General features: G+C 24.1%; 2 protein-coding genes across 4 annotated transcripts in view; both read right to left on the minus strand.

Moving 5' to 3' along the window:
• LOC142220379 (uncharacterized) overlaps window positions 1–25224 on the minus strand; it is a 195253-nt gene that overhangs the window by 75793 nt on the left and 94236 nt on the right. The window lies entirely within an intron of this gene.
• LOC142220348 (uncharacterized) lies at window positions 1503–25010 on the minus strand. The gene is made up of 4 exons (XM_075289439.1): window positions 24885–25010; window positions 15691–16504; window positions 10098–10199; window positions 1503–2397 (listed from the first exon to the last, which is right to left on the minus strand). The coding sequence occupies exons 2-4, from the start codon at window positions 16483–16485 to the stop codon at window positions 1606–1608; spliced, it is 1689 nt and encodes a 562-aa protein (XP_075145554.1). The 5' UTR covers window positions 16486–16504; window positions 24885–25010; the 3' UTR covers window positions 1503–1605.

Genomic DNA, 25224 nt, shown 5'->3' on the forward strand with positions numbered 1-25224 from the left:
ATTTTCTATAGAAATAAAATTTTGACAAAATTTTCTATAGAAATAAAATTTTGACAAAATTTTCTATAGAAATAAAATTTTGACAAAATTTTCTATAGAAATAAAATTTTGACAAAATTTTCTATAGAAATAAAATTTTGACAAAATTTTCTATAGAAATAAAATTTTGACAAAATTTTCTATAGAAATAAAATTTTGACAAAATTTTCTATAGAAATAAAATTTTGACAAAATTTTCTATAGAAATAAAATTTGACAAAATTTTCTATAGAAATAAAATTTTGACAAATTTTTCTATAGAAATAACATTTTGACAAAATTTTCTATAGAAATAAAATTTTGACACAATTTTCTATAGAAATAAAATCTTGACAAAATTTTCCATAAAAATAAAATTTTGACAAAACTTTCCATAGAAATAAAATTTTGACAAAATTTTCTATAGAAATAAAATTTTGACAAAATTTTCTATAGAAATAAAATTTTGACAAAATTTTCTATAGAAATAAAATTTTGACAAAATTTTCTATAGAAATAAAATTTTGACACAATTTTCTATAGAAATAAAATCTTGACAAAATTTTCCATAAAAATAAAATTTTGACAAAATTTTCCATAGAAATAAAATTTTGACAAAATTTTCTATAGAAATAACATTTTGACAAATTTTTCTATAGAAATAAAGTTTTGGCAAAATTTTTTATAGAAATAAAATTTTGACAAATTTTTCTATAAAAATAAAATTTTGACAAAATTTTCCATAGATATAAAATTTTGACAAATTTTTCTATAGGAATTAAATTTTGACAAATTTTTCTATAGAAATGAAATTTTGACAAAATTTTCTATAGAACTAAAATGTTGACAAAATTTTCCAACAAAATAAAATTTTGTCAAAATTTTCTATAGAAATAAAATTCTGACAAAATTTTCGATAGAAATAAAATTTTGACAAAATTTTCTATAGAAATAAAATTTTGACAAAATTTTCTATAGAAATAAAATTTTGACAAAATTTTCTATAGAAATAAAATTTTGACAAAATTTTCTATAGAAATAAAATTTTGACAAAATTTTCTATAAAAATAAAATTTTGACAAAATTTTCCATAGAAATACAATTTTGACAAAATTTTCTATAGAAATAAAATGTTGACAAATTTTCTATAGAAATAAAATTTTGACAAAATTTTCTATAGAAATAAAATTTTGACAAATTTTTCTATAGAAATAAAATTTTGACAAATTTTTCTATAGAAATAAAATTTTGACAAAATTTTCTATAGAAATAAAATTTTTACAAAATTTTGCTGTTTTTCTGAGTGTGGGTATATATTTCTAAAGAATCTTCGACAGCAATATCGACAAATCAAAGTAGCCATTTCGCAAAAGTAATTTTTGCAAATTAGTTGAGATTTCGGTTATACTACTTATCATCCCCACAAGTCAATAAAAAATTAAAATTTCTAATAATTCTATTAAATTTAAATTCCACAAAAAAAATTATTGTCATAGAAAAAATTTTATTTTTAAGTTAAAAATAAAATAGTATTTATATATGGTCACATGCACATACATATATACACATAGTTATATAATACAGAATTTATTTACGATTACGATATTTTTTTCCACTAGGACGACGACGAGAGCTATTGTTATTTTCCAAACCCTGGTCATTATTACTTTCCTCAATGCGATCGGGAATATTTGGGACCTCCAGAGCTTGATTTTCCAAACCCTGGTCTTTATTACTTTCCTCAATGCGATCGGGAATATTTGGGACCTCCAGAGCTTGATCCCATTGGCGATTTCTCAAATCGATAAGATCTTCTATCATATAACGTACTCTAGTGTCAATTTTTTCTTCCATTGTTCCATTTTCATTAGTAAGAATGCATTTCATTTTATCGAAAACTTTATCCATGCGACTATTCATACTATTGTTTAATGATGCTTGCTCCAAGTGATATCCAATGGCATTCAATAGTTCACACATATATTCAAATTTTTCATTATTACCATGTTCCAAAAATAATTCAATGCAAAGCATAACACGATCGTATGTCAACATTTTTTGCTTACACATTTCAGCTATCAAGTGAACAGTAACCAAATTGCGCCGGCGCATTTTAATTTCTTCATTTTCCATTTTCATCTTTAATAGTGATATTTCTTCAGGATCAGTGCTGGCATTTATCTCATCCATAAGCATTTGCAAATGATCACGCATAAATTCGGGATTTGCCACACTGGTTTGGAACTCAATCAGAAGACGTTCTATAAATACTCTCATGAACGTTGGTATTTTTTCATATATGCATTTTATAAATTGACCATAAAGTTTCGTAGCATTAATTGGCTTATTGACTATAGTCTCAAAAATCAATAAAGCCATCTAGGGAAAATCAAACAAGTATATTATTTTGAGAGTAAATCCAATGAAGTTAATTAATGGAAGAGATTCACAGATCCTTGGACAGTATAAACAAAAAAAAAATAATTTTACTTTAGGATGAGTGTAATTCCGTGTGTTTACATGCCAGGAGGAAAAGCTTATTTTATACTTCCATGTACCATAAAACAGGGGGCTAATCAAGGCATTCGATATCGAATTCACTATCGTATAAAAAAAAAATTTCGATGCGATTAAAAGTTTGGATCATGCCTTCGATCAGAATTTGATGCAATTTCTCTAGCAATGCCAACAGCAACATAACAAAAATAAATGACCAAATTTTAACAAAATTTTCCACAGAAATTAAATTTTGACAAAACTTTCTGTAGAAATAAAATTTTGACAACATTATCTACAGAAATAAAATTTTGACAACATTTTTTATAGAAATAAAATTTAAAAAAAAAAAATCTATAGAAATAAAATTTTCTAAAGCTATGATAGAAGTTTCTATTTTTTGGAGAAAATTTTCTATAGAAATAAAATTTTGAGAAAAGTTCCTATAGAAATAAAATTTCAAGAAAATTTTCCATAGAAATAAAATTTTAAGAAAAGTTTCGAAGAAATAAAATTTTGAGAAAATTTTCTATAGAAATACAATTTTGACCAATTTTTCTATTGAAATAACATTTTGAAAAAAATTCTATAGAAATAAAATTTTCTAAAGCAATGATAAAAGTTTCTATAAAAATTGAACTTTGACAAAAATTTTTTGAGAAAATTTTCTATCGAAATAAAATTTTGCGAAAATTTTCTATAGAAATAAAATTTCGAGAAAATTTTCTATAGAAATAAAAATTGAGAAGTTTCTATAGAAATAAAATTTCGAGAAAAATTTCTATAGAAATAAAATTTTGACAACATTTTCTATAGAAATTTTGACAAAATTTTCTATAGAAATAAAATATAGAAATGAAATTTTCTAAAGAAATACAATTTTGATAAAAGTTTCTATAAAAATAACACTTTGACAAATGTTTCTATAAAAATAAAATGTTGACAAAATTTTCTATAGAAATAAAATTTTGAAAAACTTTGACAAACTTTTTTTGAGAAAATGTTCTATAGAAATAATATTTTAAGAAAAGTTTCTATAAATAAAATTTTCAAAAGCATTGATAAAAGTTTCTATAAAAATTAAACTTTGACAAAAATTTTTTGAGAAAATTTTCTATAGAAATAATATTTTAAGAAAAGTTTCTATAAAAATAAACTTTCGATGTTGACAAAATTTTCTATAGAAATAAAATTTTGAAAAACTTTGACAAAAATTTTTTTTACAAATTTTCTATAGAAATAAAATTTGAGAAAAGTTTGTATAGAAATAAGATTTACAAAAGCAATGATAAAAGTTTCTCTAAAAACTAAACTTTGACAAACATTTTTTGAGAACATCTTCTATAGAAATAATATTTTAAGAAAAGTTTCTATAAAAATAAAATTTCGAGAACATTTTCTAGATATAAAATTTTGACAAAATTATCTATAGAAATAAAATTTTAACAAAATTTTCTATAGAAATAAAATTTGAGAAAATTTCTATAGAAATAAAATTTCGAGAAAAGTTTCTATAGAATTAAAATTTCGAGAAAATTTTCTATAGAAATAAAACAAAATTTTGACAAAATTTTCAATAAAATTAAAATCTTGACAAAATATTCTATAGAAATAAAATTTTGGAAAACTTTTAAATTAAAATGTTGACAAATTTTTCTATAGCAATTAAATTTTGACAAAATTTTCTATAGAAATAAAATTTTAACAAAATTTTCTATAGAAATAAAATTTTGACAAAATTTTCAATAAAATTAAAATCTTGACAAAATATTCTATAGAAATAAAATTTTGAAAAACTTTTAAATAAAAATGTTGGCAAATTTTTCTATCGAAATAAAATTTTAACAAAATTTTCTATAGAAATAAAATTTTGACAAAATTTTCTATAAAATTAAAATGTTGACATAATTTTCTATAGAAATAAAATTTTGGAAAACTTTTAAATTAAAACGTTGACAAATTTTTAAATTTTGACAAAATTTTCTATAGAAATAAAATTTTAACAAAATTTTCTATAGAAATAAAATTTGAGAAGTTTCTATGGAAATAAAATTTCGAGAAAAGTTTCTATAAAATTAAAATTTCGAGAAAATTTTCTATAGAAATAGAATTTTGACAAAATTTTCTATAAAATTAAAATTTTGGAAAACTTTTAAATTAAAATGTTGACAAATTTTTCTATAGAAATTAAATTTTGAAAAAATTTTCTATAGAAATAAAATTTTAACAAAATTTTCTGTAGAAATAAAACTTGTGAAAAGTTTCTATAGAAATAAAATTTTGAGAAAAGTTTCTATAGAAATAAAATTTTGAGAAAATTTTCTATAGAAATAAAATTTTGAGAAAATTTTCTATAGAAATAAAATTTTGACCAAATTTTCTATAGAAATAAAATTTTGAAAAAATTTTCTATTGAAATAGCAATGATAAAAGTTTCTATAAAAATTAAACTTTGGCAAACATTTTTTGAGAAAATTTTCTATAGAAATGTTTTGAGAAAAGTTTCTATAAAAATAAAAATTTGAGAAAATTTTCTATAGAAAAAAAATTTTGACAAAATTTTCTATAGAAATAAAATGTTGACAAAAATTTTCTACAGAAATAAAATTTTGACCAAATTTTCTATAGAACTAAAATTTTGAAAAAATTTTCGATTGAAATAGCAATGATAAAAGTTTCTATAAAAATTAAACTTTGACAAACATTTTTTGAGAAAATTTTCTATAGAAATGTTTTGAGAAAAGTTTCTATAAAAATAAAAATTCGAGAAAATTTTCTATAGAAATAAAATTTTGACAAAATTTTCTATAGAAATAAAATGTTGACAAAAATTTTCTATACAAATAAATGTTGACAAAATTTTCTATATAAATAAAATGTTGAAAAACTTTTAAATTAAAATTTTGACAAATTTTTCTATAGAAATTAAATTTTGACAAATTTTTCTATAGAAATAAAATTTCGAGAAAATTTTCTATAGAAATAAAATATAGAAATAAAATGTTGATAAAAGCTTCTGTAAAAATAAAACTGACAAAATTTTCTTAAAAATAAAATGTTGACAAAATTTTCTATATAAATAAATTTTTGAAAAACTTTGACAAAAATTTTTTGAGAAAATTTTCTATAGAAATAAAATTTGAGAAAAGTTTCTATAGAAATAAAATTTTGAGAAAATTTTCTATAGAAATAAAATTTTGACCAAATTTTCTATAGAAATAAAATGTTGAAAACATTTTCTATAGAAATAAAATTTTCTAAAGCAATGGTAAGAGTTTCTATAAAAATTAAACTTTGACAAACATTTTTTGAGAAAATTTTCTATAGAAATAAAATTTTGACAAAATTTTCTAAAGAAATAAAATTTTAAAAAACTTTTAAATTAAAATGTTGACAAAATTTTCTATAGAAATTAAATTTTGACAAAAACATCTATAGACCAAATGTTCTATAGAAATAAAATTTTGGAAAAATTTTGTATAGAAATAAAATTTTGAAAAAAAATTAAATTAAAATTTTGACAAATTTTTCTATAGAAATAAAATTTGAGAAAAGTTTCTATAGAAATAAAATTTTTTTGACCAAATTTTCTATAGAAATAAAATTTTGAAAAAATTTTGTATAAAAATAAAATTTTGAAAAAAATTTCTATAGGAATAAAATTTTTTTAAAGCAATTATAAAATTTTCTATAAAAATTAAACTTTGACAATTTTTTGAGAAAATTTTCTATAGAAATAAAATTTTGACAAAATTTTCTATAAAATTAAAATGTTGACAAATTTTTGTATAGAAATTAAATTTTGACAAAATTTTCTATAGAAATAAAATTTTAACAAAATTTTCTATAGAAATAAAATTTGAGAAAAGTTTCTATAGAAATAAATTTTTTTAGAATAAATTTTTTTTTTTGACCAAATTTTCTATAGAAATAAAATTTGAGAAAAGTTTCTATAGAAATAAAATTTTGAAAAAATTTTCTATAGAAATAAAATTTTGAAAAAATTTTCTATAGAAATAAAATTTTGACAACATTTAATATAAAAATAAAATTTCGAGAAAAATTTCAATAGAAATAAAATTTTGACAAAATTTTCTATAGAAAAAAAAATGTTGACAAAAATTTTCTATAGAAATAAAATATTGACAAAATTTTCTAAGGAAATAAAATTTTGAAAAACTTTTAAATTAAAATGTTGACAAATTTTTCTATAGAAATAAAATTTTGACAAAATTTTCTATAGAAATAAAATTTTAACAAAATTGTCTAAAGAAATAAAATTTTGACAAAATTTTCTGAGAAATAAAATTTTGACAAAATTTTGTATATAAAATAATATAAAAAAAAAATGTTAATAAAATTTTGACAAAATTTTCTGAGAAATAAAATTTTGACAAAATTTTTGTAGAAATAAAATTTTCTACAGAAATAAAGTTTTGAAATAAAATTTAGACAAAATTTTTATATAAATAAAATTTTGTTGTTGTTTTTTTTTTGTTTTTTTTTTTTGATTTCAGCTTAAAACCATGCATTAACTAAACTACAAGTATAGCTTAACCAACAAAGGAAAATAATGTTTCGGAATTACCACATTGCTCATCAGCATCCTCTACTTGCAGCAAAACTATCAACCAATTATCAGAATAAATTCAGGCAGTTCACTAAACCCAAAAGTAAACCACACTTGAACCTTCCGAAAAAAGGTTTTACATAATAGCCGGCTTATGCCGAAATAAATTCGTACAAACGTGAATTTATTCTGATAATTGGTTGATAGTTTTGCTGCAAGTACAGAATCCTGATGAGGAATGTGGTAATTCCGAAACATTCTTTTCCTCTGTTGGTTAAGCTACACTTGTAGTTTAGTCGATGCATGGTTTTAAGCTGAAATCAAAAAAAACAACAACAATGATTAAAGGAAAAAAACCAACAATAACAAAGCAAAACGAAATAAAATTTTGACAAAAAATTTATTTAAAAATAAAATTTTGTCAAAATTGTCTAAAAAAAATTTTGAAAATTTTTTTTAGAAATAAAATTTTGAAAATTTTTTCTATAGAAATAAAATTTTGAAAAATGTTTCTATAGAAATAAAATTTTGAAAATTTTTTCTATAGGAATAACATTTTGACAACATTTTTTATAGGAATAAAATTTTGAAAAAATTTTCTATAGAAATAAAATTTCGAGAACATTTTCTACAGAAATAACATGTTGACAACAGTACCAGTTTAATTTTTAATTGGTTGAATTAATAAAAAAAATAAAATTTTGAGAAAATTTTCTATAGAAATAAAATTTTGACCAAATTTTCTATAGAAATAAAATGTTGAAAACATTTTCTATAGAAATAAAATTTTCTAAAGCAATGGTAAGAGTTTCTATAAAAATTAAACTTTGACAAACATTTTTTGAGAAAATTTTCTATAGAAATAAAATTTTGACAAAATTTTCTAAAGAAATAAAATTTTAAAAAACTTTTAAATTAAAATGTTGACAAAATTTTCTATAGAAATTAAATTTTGACAAAAACATCTATAGACCAAATGTTCTATAGAAATAAAATTTTGGAAAAATTTTGTATAGAAATAAAATTTTGAAAAAAAATTAAATTAAAATTTTGACAAATTTTTCTATAGAAATAAAATTTGAGAAAAGTTTCTATAGAAATAAAATTTTTTTGACCAAATTTTCTATAGAAATAAAATTTTGAAAAAATTTTGTATAAAAATAAAATTTTGAAAAAAATTTCTATAGGAATAAAATTTTTTTAAAGCAATTATAAAATTTTCTATAAAAATTAAACTTTGACAATTTTTTGAGAAAATTTTCTATAGAAATAAAATTTTGACAAAATTTTCTATAAAATTAAAATGTTGACAAATTTTTGTATAGAAATTAAATTTTGACAAAATTTTCTATAGAAATAAAATTTTAACAAAATTTTCTATAGAAATAAAATTTGAGAAAAGTTTCTATAGAAATAAATTTTTTTAGAATAAATTTTTTTTTTTGACCAAATTTTCTATAGAAATAAAATTTGAGAAAAGTTTCTATAGAAATAAAATTTTGAAAAAATTTTCTATAGAAATAAAATTTTGACAACATTTAATATAAAAATAAAATTTCGAGAAAAATTTCAATAGAAATAAAATTTTGACAAAATTTTCTATAGAAAAAAAAATGTTGACAAAAATTTTCTATAGAAATAAAATATTGACAAAATTTTCTAAGGAAATAAAATTTTGAAAAACTTTTAAATTAAAATGTTGACAAATTTTTCTATAGAAATAAAATTTTGACAAAATTTTCTATAGAAATAAAATTTTAACAAAATTGTCTAAAGAAATAAAATTTTGACAAAATTTTCTGAGAAATAAAATTTTGACAAAATTTTGTATATAAAATAATATAAAAAAAAAATGTTAATAAAATTTTGACAAAATTTTCTGAGAAATAAAATTTTGACAAAATTTTTGTAGAAATAAAATTTTCTACAGAAATAAAGTTTTGAAATAAAATTTAGACAAAATTTTTATATAAATAAAATTTTGTTGTTGTTTTTTTTTTGTTTTTTTTTTTTGATTTCAGCTTAAAACCATGCATTAACTAAACTACAAGTATAGCTTAACCAACAAAGGAAAATAATGTTTCGGAATTACCACATTGCTCATCAGCATCCTCTACTTGCAGCAAAACTATCAACCAATTATCAGAATAAATTCAGGCAGTTCACTAAACCCAAAAGTAAACCACACTTGAACCTTCCGAAAAAAGGTTTTACATAATAGCCGGCTTATGCCGAAATAAATTCGTACAAACGTGAATTTATTCTGATAATTGGTTGATAGTTTTGCTGCAAGTACAGAATCCTGATGAGGAATGTGGTAATTCCGAAACATTCTTTTCCTCTGTTGGTTAAGCTACACTTGTAGTTTAGTCAATGCATGGTTTTAAGCTGAAATCAAAAAAAACAACAACAATGATTAAAGGAAAAAAACCAACAATAACAAAGCAAAACGAAATAAAATTTTGACAAAAAATTTATTTAAAAATAAAATTTTGTCAAAATTGTCTAAAAAAAATTTTGAAAATTTTTTTTAGAAATAAAATTTTGAAAATTTTTTCTATAGAAATAAAATTTTGAAAAATGTTTCTATAGAAATAAAATTTTGAAAATTTTTTCTATAGGAATAACATTTTGACAACATTTTTTATAGGAATAAAATTTTGAAAAAATTTTCTATAGAAATAAAATTTCGAGAACATTTTCTACAGAAATAACATGTTGACAACAGTACCAGTTTAATTTTTAATTGGTTGAATTAATTTTTTAATTGACGTTGGTTATTGATACTATCACTTCTGCGATTGAAAAAAATTCAATCACTTAATAATTGGATCAATTAATTTCGTGATGGAAAACAAAAGAAATATTGTTTTTCTGTGTGATGAGGGAAAATTGTTTGTACTCATCAATGGGTAATAAAAATCGGGAAATATGTTTTGTTTTTTGTTTTTACTGTCCATAGGATATTGTATTAGTTGTTCTCACTCGTTGACATTAAAAAAAATTAACGTACTTTTGTCACTTCATCAACGGAGGTATCGAATTGTTTGATAAGCTTTTCCAATGTTTCCTCAAAGTTTTGCAAATTCAGATTTTCCAGTAAGAATTTAGCTTCCTTTAATATGGAAATAAAAAAATAAAAAAAAAAAAAACAAAAAACAAAAAACCAAAAATAATTAAACATATGAACACGCGTAAAATAATTAAACATATGAACACGCGTAAAATGTTCTTTTTGGATCCGAAAGTGGTGCAAAATTGGCGCAGTAGCGATGAATTTAACATGGGCTTGTCATAGGACAGATGTCCACAACAGCCGTTGCACTGAATTTGCATCACTTCTTAACGTGTGAATTAAAAAATTTTCTGATATTTTGCTAAATAAATAATTTATATCATTTTTTTTTTGATTTTTTATGCACTCTCGCAATTTTTCTAGAATAGATATTGCATTTTTTGTTTTCAACAAAATTTTAATTATTTGTACCATTTTATTAATTCTTACTGTTTTTAATCTATTTGAAATAAAAAAAATAAAATTACCATTTGTATTTAGTTACAATAAAGAACATCTTTGGGAGAACATTTTTGGAAGTGCTTTTAAAGTTGTGCCTTTATAAGAACTTCCAAATTTTTTGTTGGGATTGTGATCATAATTAAAAAAGTTGAATTTTATGAAATTTTGACTACTACAAAAATTGAAAAAGTTGCTTTTAGACGTAATGCAATATTTTTGTGAAAATGTGATTTTTTAAACCTTATCGACTATTTCACAATTTAGAAGTCAACTTTCGAAATTTGGTAAAGTTGTGTAAGGCAAAGAAATGTCTCTACCCATTTGTAAGTAAGGCAAAAATCTACAAGTTGAAGCAAAAAAGAAACGGATATCGAAACTTGGCCTTTGAAGATGGATAGTAATGTGCTCATAATCACAAATATATGGGCTTAGAAGAAAAAGTCTATAACATGACCTGAATCAAGAACCTGTTACCAGAGATATTTTTATGTATTCACAATTAGATCATTTTTAGGTATTCACAAATACTAACAAACAAACTGGATGCAGTGAAACCTCTCAAACATGTGACACTCTGCACACCTCTCGACCAGTGTTGCCAGTATTGGGATTTTTTCCCCAAATTGAGGCTTTTTTCGTGAATGGGGACGAAATTTCTGAGGGATTTGGGGATTTGGTAGGCAATTTCCATAAATTGTGGGGTTTTTCAATGTTGGGATATTTTCTTCAAATCGGCTTAATCTTTTTTAAATTTTGTCAAAATTTTATTTCTATAGAAAATTTTTCCAAAATTTTATTTCTATAGAAAATTTTGTCAAAATTTTATTTCTATAGTAAATTTTGTCAAAATTTTATTTCTATAGAAAATTTTGTCAAAATTTTATTTCTATAGAAAATTTTGTCAAAATTTTATTTCTATAGAAAATTTTGTCAAAATTTTATTTCTATAGAAAATTTTGTCAAAATTTTATTTCAATAGAAAATTTTGTCAAAATTGTATTTCTATAGAAAATTTTGCCAAAATATTATTTCTATAGAAAATTTTGTCAAAATTTTTTATCTATAGGAAATTTTGTCAAAGTTTGCCAAAATATTTTATATATATGTATTCACAATTAGATCATTTTTAGGTATTCACAAATACTAACAAACAAACTGGATGCAGTGAAACCTCTCAAACATGTGACACTCTGCACACCTCTCGACCAGTGTTGCCAGTATTGGGAATTTTTCCCCAAATTGAGGCTTTTTTCGTGAATGGGGACGAAATTTTTGAGGGATTTGGGGATTTGGTAGGCAATTTCCATAAATTGTGGGGTTTTTCAATGTTGGGATATTTTCTTCAAATCGGTTTAATCTTTTTTAAATTTTGTCAAAATTTTATTTCTAAAGCAAATTTTGTCAAAATTTTATTTCTATAGTAAATTTTGTCAAAATTTTATTTCTATAGAAAATTTTGTCAAAATTTTATTTCTATAGAAAATTTTGTCAAAATTTTATTTCTATAGAAAATTTTGTCAAAATTTTATTTCTATAGAAAATTTTGTCAAAATTTTATTTCTATAGAAAATTTTGTCAAAATTTTATTTCAATAGAAAATTTTGTCAAAATTGTATTTCTATAGAAAATTTTGCCAAAATATTATTTCTATAGAAAATTTTGTCAAAATTTTTTATCTATAGGAAATTTTGTCAAAGTTTGCCAAAATATTTTATATATAGAAAATTTTGTCAAAATATTCTATGGAAATAAAAATTTATTTTTAAATTTTATTTCCATAGAAAATTTTGACAAAATTTTATTTCCATAGAAAAATTTTGTCAAAATTTTATATCCCTAGAAAATTTCGTCAAAATTTTATTTCCATAGAAAATTTTGTCAAAATTTTATTTTCATAGAAAATTTTGTCAAACTTTTATTTCCATAGCAAATTTTGTCAAAATCTTATTTCCATAGAAAATTTTGTCAACATTTTATTTCCATAGAAAATTTCGTCAAAATTTTATTTCCATAAAAAATTTTGTCAAAATTTTATTTCCATAGAAAATATTGTCAAAATTTTATTTCCATAGAAAATTTTGTCAAAATTTTATTTCCATTAAAAATTTTGTCAAAATTTTATTTCCATAGAAAATTTTGTCAAATTTTATTTCCATAGAAAATTTCGTCAAACTTTTATTTCCATAGGAAATTTTGTCAAACTTTTATTTCCATAGAAAATTTTGTCAAAATTTTATTTCCATAGAAAATTTTGTCAAATTTTATTTCCATAGAAAATTTCTTCAAAATTTTATTTCCATAGAAAATTTTGTCAAAATTTTATTTCCATAGAAAATTTCGTCAAAATTTTATTTCCATAGAAAATTTTGTCAAAATTTTATTTCTATAGAACATTTTGTCAAAATTTTATTTCTATAGAAACTTTTGTCTAAACTTTATTTCTATAGAAAATTTTGTCAAAATTTTATTTCTATAGAAAATTTTGTCAATTTTTTTTTCTATAGAAAATTTTGTCAAAATTTTATTTCACAGAAAATTTTGTCAAAATTTTATTTCTATAGAAAGTTTTGTCAAAAAAATTTTTTATAGAAAATTTTGTCAAAGGTTTATTTCCATAGAAAATTTCGTCAAAATTTTATTTCCATAGAAAATTTTGTCAAAATTTTATTTCTATAGAACATTTTGTCAAAATTTTATTTCTATAGAAACTTTATTTCTATAGAAAATTTTGTCAAAATTTTATTTCTATAGAAAATTTTGTCAATTTTTTTTTCTATAGAAAATTTTGTCAAAATTTTATTTCACAGAAAATTTTGTCAAAATTTTATTTCTATAGAAAGTTTTGTCAAAAAAAAATTTTATAGAAAATTTTGTCAAAATTTTATTTCTATAGAAAATTTTGTCAAAATTTTATTTCTATAGAAAATGTTGTCAAAATTTTATTTCCATAGAAAATTTTGTCAAAATTTTATTTCCATAGAAAATTTTGTTTTTATAGAAAATTTTGCCAAAATTTTATTTCTATACAAAATTTTGTCAAAATTTTATTTCTATACAAAATTTTGTCAAATTTTATTTGAATAAAAAATTTTGTAAACATTTTATTTCTATAGAAAATTTTGTCAAAATTTTATTTCTATAGAAAATTTTGTCAAAATTTTATTTCTATAGAAAATTTTGTCAAAATTTTATTTCCATAGAAAATTTTGTCAAAATTTTGTTTCTATAGAAAATTTTGTTTTTATAGAAAATGTTGCCAAAATTTTATTTCTATACAAAATTTTATTTCCATAGAAAATTTTGTCAAAATTTGTTATCCATAGGTAAGTTTGCCAAAATATTTTATATATAGAAAATTTTGTCAAAATATTCTATGGAAATAAAATTTTTATTTTTAAATTTTATTTCCATACAAAATTTTGTCAAAATTTTATTTCCATAGAAAATTTTGTCAAAATTTTATTTCTATAGAAAATTTTGTCAAAATTTTATTGCTATAGAAAATTTTGTTAAAATTTTATTTCTATAGAAAATTTTGTCAAAATTTCATTTCTATAGAAGATTTTGTCAAAATTGTATTTCTATAGAAAATTTTATCAAAATTTCTTTTCTATAGAAAATTTTGTCAAAATTTTATTTCTATAAAAAATTTTGTCAAAATTTTATTTCTATAGAAAATTTTGTCAAAATTTTATTTCTATAGAAAATTTTGTCAAAATTTCGTTGTTATAGAAAATTTTGTCAAAATCTTATTTCTATAGAAAATTTTGTCAAAATTTTATTTCTATAGAAAATTTTGTCAAAAAATTTTATTTCTATAGAAAATTTTGTAAAAATTTTATTTCTATAGAAAATTTTGTAAAAATTTTATTTCTATAGAAAATTTTGTCAAAATTTTATTTCTATGGAGAAAATTTTCTCAGCATTGTTTCCATATAAAAAATTTTGTCAGAAGTTTATTTCTATAGAAAATTTATCTACCATGTCTGGTATAATTCTACCAACTTTGTTAACGTGTATAACACCCAATTTTACTACTTGAATATTTAGAAGTAAATTTTCGTTCATATATACAAGGTGACCGAACTCCCATTTTCTGATCTCCAGCATTTGGAAGACGATTACCAGTCTGTTGGTGTTGTGGGTCGAAATCTTGATCTTATTGCAGCTTGCTGGTTTTGAGAAAATTTTCATTGTTAAGTTATTACTGAATTTCTACAGCAAAGCCTTTTGCCTTTTTTTTTTTGTTGCAAACAAACTTGTCCAAAAGGTATTGGGGATTTTTTTTTTTGAGGAATTTAAATTGGGAATTTTTGGGGATGAAAACATCATAATTTGAGGACAAGAGCCAGAAAAATACTGGCAATATTGCTGTCGACACTCCGGACTTCTTTCAAAAGTGCACAATTTCCATGAGATATTTGCTGTATTATCCTATTAGAAGTAACCACTAATAAGCCAGCTAAAATTTTTGGAAGTACTTCTAAAGGCACAACTTTAAAAGCACTTCCAGAAATGTTCTTCCAAAGGTGTGTTTTATTTTAACTACTCAGGAAGTTCTTTTAACTTTTTTGTATCAAATATGGTAAAAAACAGAGTAAGGATTAATAAAATGGTACAAATTATTTAAATTTTATCGAAAAAAATTCTCAATTCATTCTAGAAAAATTACGAAATTTTTGAAAATATTTGAGGTCAAGGGTTTCAGACAAGCGTCAGAATGCATTAAAAATCATAAAAAATTATAAAAATTAATTATTTGTCAAAGTATCACAAACTTTTTTAATTCACATCCAAAACACTGAATTCGGATCACACCTAAAGAAGTGATGCATATTCAGTGCAACGGCTGTTGAAATGGTGGACATCCATCCATGGATGGACATCCCATGTTAAATTCATCGCTTCTGTGCCAATTTTGCTCCACTTTCGGATCCAAAAAGAACATTTTCACTACTTTTTTGGCGACGCTTTTTTTACTGAGAAGTGGACACCTCTGAAGAAGGGGACCAAATTTAGGCGACTGTGAGGTGTCCACTTCTGAGAAGTTTCACTGTATAGTCAAATTCGATTATACCCTCCAACTCACACTTTTCTCCAACGATATATTGGACATTTCCGTCAATGTCGGCAAGGAGCAGCATGCATTCTTATTATTTTCAATCATTTCTTCGCTGGCAATAGCCCAATCATCACCACCTTCGACTATCGATGAATTGTGATCATCGTTGATATGTTTGTTCTTATCAATGGCTGATGATGGCTTAGTTATATTTTCCAATTTTTTGGAAATTTCAGGGATTTCTATACCACTGGTATTAGACTTATTTGAGGACTTGAAGCTATTTCCAAAATGTCCATCTCCTTTGGATGTAGTACGACGTTGATCATTTGGATTTTCGTTTCTACCATTATTAGATGGTGGTGAGTTGCCTAAATTTTTGGTTTTATTCTTGGAACTTTGGTGTTGATTATTCACAACGCTATGGGAATTAGTAGAACGACGACCATTGGAATTTTCACTACGAGATTCATTTCTTCCATCATTAGGTGAATTGTTTGAATTTGTGGTATTTCGTTTGGATCGTCTATTATTGCTAATGTAAATTACTTTTGGTTTAAGACGAATTGAAAATTCCGCACGTATCTCTGCCATAGCTGCATCCAAAGTTTGCTTAAGATATAGTTTATTCTCACCATGTTGTTGTGTGATAAAATCCTCTAGATTTCCCTTTAGTTCTTCTACACATTCATCCAGAATTTCTTTAAAGCTTAAATCATTTGCCTTTAATTGTTCGATGATAGTCTCCAATTTGCCATTAAATTCATCAAACTGGGCATTCCATTTGGAACAATTTAACGCCAGATCCTGTTCAGTGGCCATAGCTGGTTCGTGGTTAACACTATAATATGAATAGATTCGTTTGAAAAAAAGTTTCTTTTTTTTTGTTAAAAGATCGAAATTGTGGTAGAAATGAACTGCAGATACAGAGGTAAAATCTGAGAATTGGTTTATCTGGGGGCTATAGAACAGGTTGGCTGATAAGTCCCCGGTCTGATACATAGATGACGTCGCTAGTATTAAATGTATGTTAGTTTGATATTGTACCAACCTTCAAATGATTCGTGTCAAAATTTGACGTCTGTAAGTCAATTAGTTTGCGAAATAGAACGTTTTTTGTGAAACAACTTTTGTTATTGTGAAAAAAAAATGGAAAAAAGGAATTTCGGAGTTTTCATAAAATACTGTTTTCTGAAGGTAAAAAATACGGTGGAAGCAAAAACTTGGCTTGATAATGAGTTTCCGGAATCTGCCCCAGGGAAAGCAACAATAATTGATTGGTATACAAAATTCAAGCGTGGTGAAATGAGCACAGAGGACGGTGAACGCAGTGGACGCCCGAAAGAGGTGGTTACCGACTGATTTTGAATGACCGTAAAATGAAATTGATCGAGATAGCAGAGGCCTTAAAGATATCAAAGGAACGTGTGGGTCATATCATTCATCAATATTTGGATATACGGAAGCACTGTGCAAAATGGGTGCCGCACGAGCTCACATTTGACCAAAAACAACAACGTGTTGATGATTCTGAGCGGTGTTTGCAGCTGTTAACTTGTAATACACCCCGAGTTTTTCCGTCGATATATGACAATGGATGAAACATGGCTCCATGACTACACTCCTGAGTCCAATCGACAGTCGGCTGAGTGAACAGCGACCGCGGAACCGTCTCCGAAGCGTGGAAAGACTCAAAAGTCCGTTGGCAAAGTAATGGCCTCTGTTTTTTTTGGGATGCGCATGGAATAATTTTTATCGATTATCTTGAGAAGGGAAAAACCATCAACAGTGACTATTATATGGCATTATTGGAGCGTTTGAAGGTCGAAATCGCGGCAAAACGGCCCCACATGAAGAAGACAAAAGTGTTGTTCCACCAAGACAACGCACCGTGCCACAAGTCATTCAGAACGATGGCAAAAATTCATGAATTGGGCTTCGAATTGCTTGCCCACCCACCGTATTCTCCAGATCTGGCCACCAGCGACTTTTTCTTGTTCTCAGACCTCAAAAGGATGCCCTCGCAGGGAAAAAATTTGGCTGCAATGAAAAGGTTATCGCCGTAACTGAGGCCTATTTTGAGGCAAAACCGAAGGAATACTACCAAAATGGTATCCAAAAATTGGAAGGTCGTTATAATCGTTGTATCGCTCTTGAAGGGAAATATGGTGAATAATAAAAACGAATTTTGACAACGAAAACGAATTTTGTTAGACCGGGGACTTATCAGCCAACCTGTTATAACTATGGACCGATATGGATCATATTTGGCAAGGTTGTTAGAGCCCATCTACTAACTCAACGTACAAAATGTCAGCCGAATCGGATATGCACCTCCAACCTACTTTTAGTTAAATGTGGTCACAATGGACTGAATAGTCTAAGTGAGCCTGAAACTTAATCGGGCTGCCACTTTAATCTAACCTAACCTAACCTAACATGCACCTCCAAGAAATTTGCTCTTTCAAGAGGCTCCCGAAGTCAAATCTGGGGACCGGTTTATATGGGGGTTATATATTATTATGGACCGATATAGACAAATTTTTACACGGTTGTTAGAGACCCTATACTAATATAAAGTACAAAATTTTAACCAAATCGAACGAAATTTGCTCCTTCAAGAGGCTCCGAAGGTCAAATCTGGGGATCATTTTATATGGGGGTTATATGTAACTATAAACCGATATGGACCAATTTTAGCATGGTTGTTAGAGGCCTCATACTAACATCACGTTCCAAATTTCAACCAGATCGGATGAATTTTGCTCCTCCAAGAGGTTCCGGAGGTCAAATGTGGGGATCGGTTTATATGGGGACTATATATAATTATGGACCTATAAAAACCAATTTTAGCATGAATGTTAGAGAGCATATACTAACGCCACGTACCAAATTTCAACCAAATCGGACGAATTTTGCTCCTCCAAGAGGCTACAGAGGTCAAATCTGGGGATCGGTTTATATGGGTCTATATATAATTATGGACCTATAAAAACCAATTTTAGCATGAATGTTGGAGAGCATATACTAACACCACGCACCAAATTTCAAGTGGATCCGATGAAATTGGCTTCTTCAAGAGGATCCGCAAGCAAAATCTGGATCAGTTTATATGGGGGGCTATATATAATTATTTACCGATATGGACCAATTTTAGCATGGGTGTTAAAGGTCATATATTAACACCACGTACCAAATTTCAGCCGGATCGGATGAAATTTGCTTCTCTTAGAGGGTCCACAAGCCAAATCTGGGGATCGGTTTATATGGGGGCTATGTATAATTATGCACCGATGTGGACCAATTTTTGCATGGTTGGTAGAGACCATATACTAACACCATGTACCAAATTTCATTTCAATAGAAAATTTTGTTAACATTTTATTTTTATAGAAAATATTGTCAAAATTTTATTTTTTAGAAAATTTTGTCCAAATTTTATTTTTATAGAAAATTTTGACCAAATTTTATTTTTATAGAAAATTTTGTCAAATTTTATTTTTATAGAAAATTTTGTCAATAGGCAAGGTTGTTAGAGACCATGTACCAAATTTCAGCCGGATCGGATGAAATTTGCTTCTCTTAGAGCAATCGCAAGCCAAATTTGGGGGTCGTAGCAGGAATCGAACCCACGACCTTGTGTATGCAAGGCGGGCATTATGGGGTCTTAGATCAATATTTCGATGTGTTACAAACGGAATGACAAAGTTAATATACTTCCATCCAATAGTGGAGGGTATAAAAACTTATTAGTAGACCTATTAGACCTATTAGATGATAAAAAAACGGATTTTTGACAGTCACAGTTTCTGGTTAAAAAAAAAAACAAAACGGGGTTTTTGATTTGTCGGGATTTCTCGTTTTCAAAAACCTGGATTTTTTGCAAAACCGGAGAACAGTGTTTTTTAAAAGCAATAACCGGCATAACCGGCTCAACTGATTTTCAAAAAAAACCCTAATTTTGAAAGAAAATCTAATTTTATAGTCACAAAAACTCAACGAAAATTGTGTAAATACAAATGTACGTTGCACCTATTTGAAACTGTTTTCACTGCAGTTTCTTAAAATACCCAGATGTATTTTCCAAAATTTTGGTTTAAATTTGCAATTTTACAATGAAACTATAAAGCCGAAAGCCAGTTGTTGAGGCCTTCAAAACAGCGGTTCTACCACATAACCTAACCTAGGGTAGTTTGCCCAACTAAGGTCAGCCAATCGCAGCCGCCTAAATTCCTATTTATCAGTGATTAATAGCAGTGTAGCTGCCACGCGTCCCATCTGTAACCAAGGGTCACATGACACTGGTCAACTTTTCGCCTGTCCAGCTAAACCAACCCGACTCACCACCAGATCACTCTGAAAACTTCCCATCTTAACCGCAGAGTTCCTTGATCTGGATACGATTTTATATACCAAAGTGTAGAACAAAAATGGAAGAAATCGCATAAAAATCTTTTACGACAACCTGTTAGTCGAAAACGACTTTTTGTAATCTACAAAATTCGACCAATTGACTTTTTGAAAATTTTGTATGTCGACATAAAATTTTGACAAAATTTTCTATAGATATAAAATTTTGGCAAAATTTTCGGTAGAAATAACATTTTGCTGAAATTTTCTGTAGAAATAACATTTTGCTGGATTTTTCTGTAGAAATAAAAATTTGCAGAAATTTTCTATAGAAATAAAATATTGCAAACATTTTCTATAGAAATAAAATTGTGACAAAATTTTCGGTAGAAATAAAATTTTGTTAAAATTTTCTATAGAAATAATTTTTTGTCAAAATTTTTCGGTAGAAATAACATTTTGCCGAAATTTTCTGTAGAAATAAATTTTTGTCAAAATTTTTCGGTAGAAATAACATTTTACCGAAATTTTCTGTAGAAATAAAAATTTGCAGAAATTTTCTGTAGAAGTTAAATTTTTTATACAATTAAAATTTTGTCAACGTTTTCTATGGAAATAATATTTTGTCAAAATTTTATATAGAAAAAAAATGTTTAAATGTAAAAATTTTCTATAGAAATCAAATTTTGTCAAAATTTTCTGTAGAAATAACATTTTGTCAAAATTTTTCGGTAGAAATAACATTTTGCCGAAATTTTCTGTAGAAATAAAAATGTGCACAAATTCTCTGTAGAAGTTAAATTTTTCAATAATTTTCCTATAGAAATAAAATTTTGTAAACATTTTCTATAGATATAAAATATTACCCAAATTTTCTATAGAAATAAAATATTGCAAAAATTTTCTTAGGAATAAAATTTTGGCAAAATTTTCTATAGAAATAAAATGTTGACAAAATTTTCGGTAGAAATAAATTTTTTTTTTCAAAATTTTCTATAGAAATAAAATTTAAAAATTTTCTACAGAAATAATATGTTGACAAAATTTTATATAGAAACAAAATTTTGACAAAATTTTCTTTAGAAATAAAATTGTAACAAAATTTTCTATAGAAATAAAATTTTGTCAAAATTTTCTATAGAAATAAAATTTTGTCAAAATTTTCTATAGAAATAAAGTTTTAACAAAAATTTCGAAGAAATAAAATTTTGTCAAAATTTTTTATAGAAATAAAATTTTGTCAAAATTTTCTATAGAAATAAAATGTTGACAAAATTTTCTATGGAAATAAAATTTTGACAAAATTTTCTATGGAAATAAAATTTTGACAAAATTTTCTATGGAAATAAAATTTTGACAAAATTTTCTATGGAAATAAAATTTTGACAAAATTTTCTATAGAAATAAAATGTTGATAGAATTTTCTATAGAAATAAAATTTTGACAAAATTTTCTATTCAAATAAAATTTTGACAAAATTTTGTATAGAAATAAAATGTTGACAAAATTTTGTATAGAAATAAAATTTTGGCAAAATTTTCTATGGAAATAAAATTTTGACAAAATTTTCTATGGAAACAAAATTTTGACAAAATTTTCTATGAAAATAAAATTTTGCCAAAATTGTCTATAGAAAAAAATTTTGACAGAATTTTCTATAGAAATAAAATTTTGACAAAATTTTCTATAGAAATAAAAATTTGACAAAATTTTCTACAGAATTTAAATTTTTTCAAAATTTTCTATAGAAATAAAATTCTAAGAAATAAAATTTTGTCAAAATTTTTTATAGAAATAAAATTTTGTCAAAGTTTTCTATAGAATTAAAATTTTGTCAAAGTGTTCTATAGAATTAAAATTTTGCCAATGTTTTCTATGGAAATAAAATTTTGTCAAAATTTTCTTTAGAAATAAAATGTTGTCAAAGTTTCCTATGGAAATAACAAAATTTTGTAAAATTTTCTGTAGAAATAAAAATTTGCGGAAATTTTCTGTGCAAGTTAAATTTTGCAAAAATTTGTTTTGTTTGTTATTGTTGGTTTCTCTTCAATCATTATTATTGTTTTTTGATCTCAGCTAAAAACCATGTATTGACTAAACTACAAGTGTAGCTTAACCAACAGAGGAAAAGAATGTTTGTCAAATTTATTTGGACAAAGCCCTATAGACAGCGAGATGGTTGGATGTACAGGTGTTTCGGAATTACCACATTCCTCATCAGTATCCTCTACTTGCAGCAAAACTATCAACCAATTATCAGAATAAATTCGGGTACTTCACTCAACCCACTTGAACCTTCCGAATAAAGGTTTGATAGTCGGCTACTGCCTAAAAAATTTGCAAGCATATCTCTTTTTCTTTGCCAAACTCAAATCAAAAATTTTCTATAGTAATAAAATTTTGTTAAAAATTTTCTATAGAAATAAAATTTTGTTAAAAATTTTATATAGAAATAAAATTTTGTCAAAATTTTCTATAAAAATAAAATTTTTACAAAATTTTTTATAGAAATAAAATTTTGACAAAATTTTCGGTTGAAATAACATTTTTTCTGTAGAAATAAAAATTTGCAGAAATTTTCTGTAGAAATAAATTTTGACAAATTTTTCTATAGAAATAAAAATTTGAGAAAATTTTCTATAGAAATAAAATGTTTACAAAATTGTCGGCAGAAATTACATTTTGCTGAAATTTTCTGTAGAAATAAAAATTTGCAGAAATTTTCTGTAGAAGTTAAATTTTTCAAAAATTTTCTATAGAAATAAAATTTTGTCAAAATTTTCTATAGAGATAAAATTTTGTCAAAATTTTCTATAGAGATAAAATTTTGTCAAAATTTTCTATAGAGATAAAATTTTGACATTTTGTATAGAAATAAAATTTTGACAAATTTTTCTATAGAAATAAAATTTTGACAAAATTTTCGATAGAAATAAAATTTAGACTACATTCTCTATAGAAATAAAATTTTGACAAAATTTTTTATAGAAATAAAATTTTGACAAAATTTTAGTCGGCTACTGTCTAAAAAAAATTGCAAGCATATCTCTTTTTCTTTGCCAAACTCAAATCAAAAATTTTCTATAGAAATAAAATTTTGCCAAAATTTTCTATAGATATAAATTTTTGACAAAATTTTCTATAGATATAAAATTTTGACAAAATTTTCGATAGAAATAAAATTTTTACAAAATTTTTTATAGAAATAAAATTTTGACAAAATTTTCGGTAGAAATAAAATTTTGACAAAATTTTCGGTTGAAATAACATTTTTTCTGTAGAAATAAAAATTTGCAGAAATTTTCTGTAGAAATAAATTTTGACAAATTTTTCTATAGAAATAAAAATTTGAGAAAATTTTCTATAGAAATAAAATTTTTACGAAATTGTCGGCAGAAATTACATTTTGCTGAAATTTTCTGTAGAAATAAAAATTTGCAGAAATTTTCTGTAGAAGTTAAATTTTGCAAAAATTTCCTATAAAAATAAAATATTGCAAAAATTTTCTATAGAAATAAAATATTGCAAAAATTTTCTATAGAAATAAAATATTGCAAAAATTTTCTATAGAAATAAAATTTTGTCAAAATTTTCTATAGAGATAAAATTTTGACATTTTGTATAGAAATAACATTTTGACAAATTTTTCTATAGAAATAAAATTTTGACAAAATTTTCGATAGAAATAAAATTGAGACAACATTTTCTATAGAAATAAAATTTTGACAAAATTTTTTATAGAAATAAAATTTTGACAAAATTTTCGGTAGAAATAAAACGTTGACAAAATTTTCTATAGAAATAAAAGTTTGTCAACATTTTCTAAAAATAAAATTTTGACAAAATTTTCGGTAGAATTAAATTTGGTAAAAATTTTCTATAGAAATAAAATCTTGTCAAAATTTTTAATAGAGATAAAATTTTTGCCAAAATTTTCTATAGAAATAAATTTTGACAAATTTTTCTATAGAAATAAAATTTTAACAAAATTTTATATAGAAATAAAATTTTAGCAAAATTTTCGAAGAAATAAATTTTTTTCAATATTTTCTATAGAAATAACATAACATAAAATTTTCGAAGAAATAACATTTTGTCAAATAACATTTTGCAATATAAGATTATTTCCAGAAAATCTAAAAAAATTGTCCATATCGGTCTAGATTTAAATATACGTATACTTTTACAATAGTCTGTAAATTTGGCACCATTTTCTTCGAAAAGTACATTTTTAATATATTTTTTTTTTGTACTTTTTTCTTCAACATCATTTATAATGCCTGAATGAAAAGGTATAGGAACAATATTTCCGTCTATTATATGATAAAATAAAATATCTTTTGGCAAAAAGTCATGTTCTAAAGAAGGACAACTGGAAATTGTTGAGATCGCTATATATTTTTATATGTCTTGTGCAGCACTAATTTTTTCTAGTGCAGATAAGAGTTACATATATGCTGACTTATGCTATGGTCACACTGGGCGAATATTTGACTGAAATCAAAAAAGAATCCGTCGCCACAGCCAAGTCAAGCTAACATTTTAACTTCATATTGGATATATTACAACATGGTAGGATTAGTTTCCAAAAATGGTATTCAGATATTTGGAAAATGGCTCTGGAAAAATGTTTGACACTAATTTTGGTCATATATTTGCCTGGTGTGACCATAGCCTTAGTCTGTGAGTAGCCAATAGATGGGTGGACGGACGGACAACAATAAATGTAGACATGCCTACTAAACAAAAAAAAGGGGGATTCACAATTGTATGTATCTACCAAATGATCTTTAAAATATGAAAACATCACCATTTCGCTATTAATTAAAAATGTTCCTTTCTACCACAATAAACGAATCTATTATACTTACATCAAATCCGTGACGAGGAAAAAAAAAGCGCAACGACTTGTACTGTAATTGGAAACTACACAGAATATGAAATTAAAATGCCACAGAATGCCATATCAAACGATTTTTATTTATCAGCTACAGGCGTGTAGGGTTTCCAAACAAATTGATTATTAAGGAGAGCTTTTTTTAATAGGGTTGTTCGATGAAAAACTTGACTTACAGTAATAGAAAAATCTTATGCAAAAGAGAAGAATGAACATAATTCATATGGTACGATTACATTGGGCAAATATTTGATAGAAATCAAAAAGTAATGGTGATTTCGATTGGTAAAAAATATGTTGCATATTTTACACCT

Source organism: Haematobia irritans, chromosome 1 (assembly GCF_050003625.1).
Source record: "Haematobia irritans isolate KBUSLIRL chromosome 1, ASM5000362v1, whole genome shotgun sequence".
NCBI lineage: Eukaryota > Metazoa > Arthropoda > Insecta > Diptera > Muscidae > Haematobia > Haematobia irritans.

Bases quoted from the DNA above. Each gene is read 5' to 3' on its own strand.
- LOC142220348 (XM_075289439.1), bottom strand. From the start codon at position 16,485: ATGGCCACTGAACAGGATCTGGCGTTAAATTGTTCCAAATGGAATGCC. The intron at 10,200-15,690 runs GTGAGTTGGAGG...TCCATATTAAAG, and splicing joins ATATATCGTTGGAGAAAAGT to GAAGCTAAATTCTTACTGGA. The intron at 2,398-10,097 runs GTACGTTAATTT...GATTTTCCCTAG, and splicing joins CCGTTGATGAAGTGACAAAA to ATGGCTTTATTGATTTTTGA.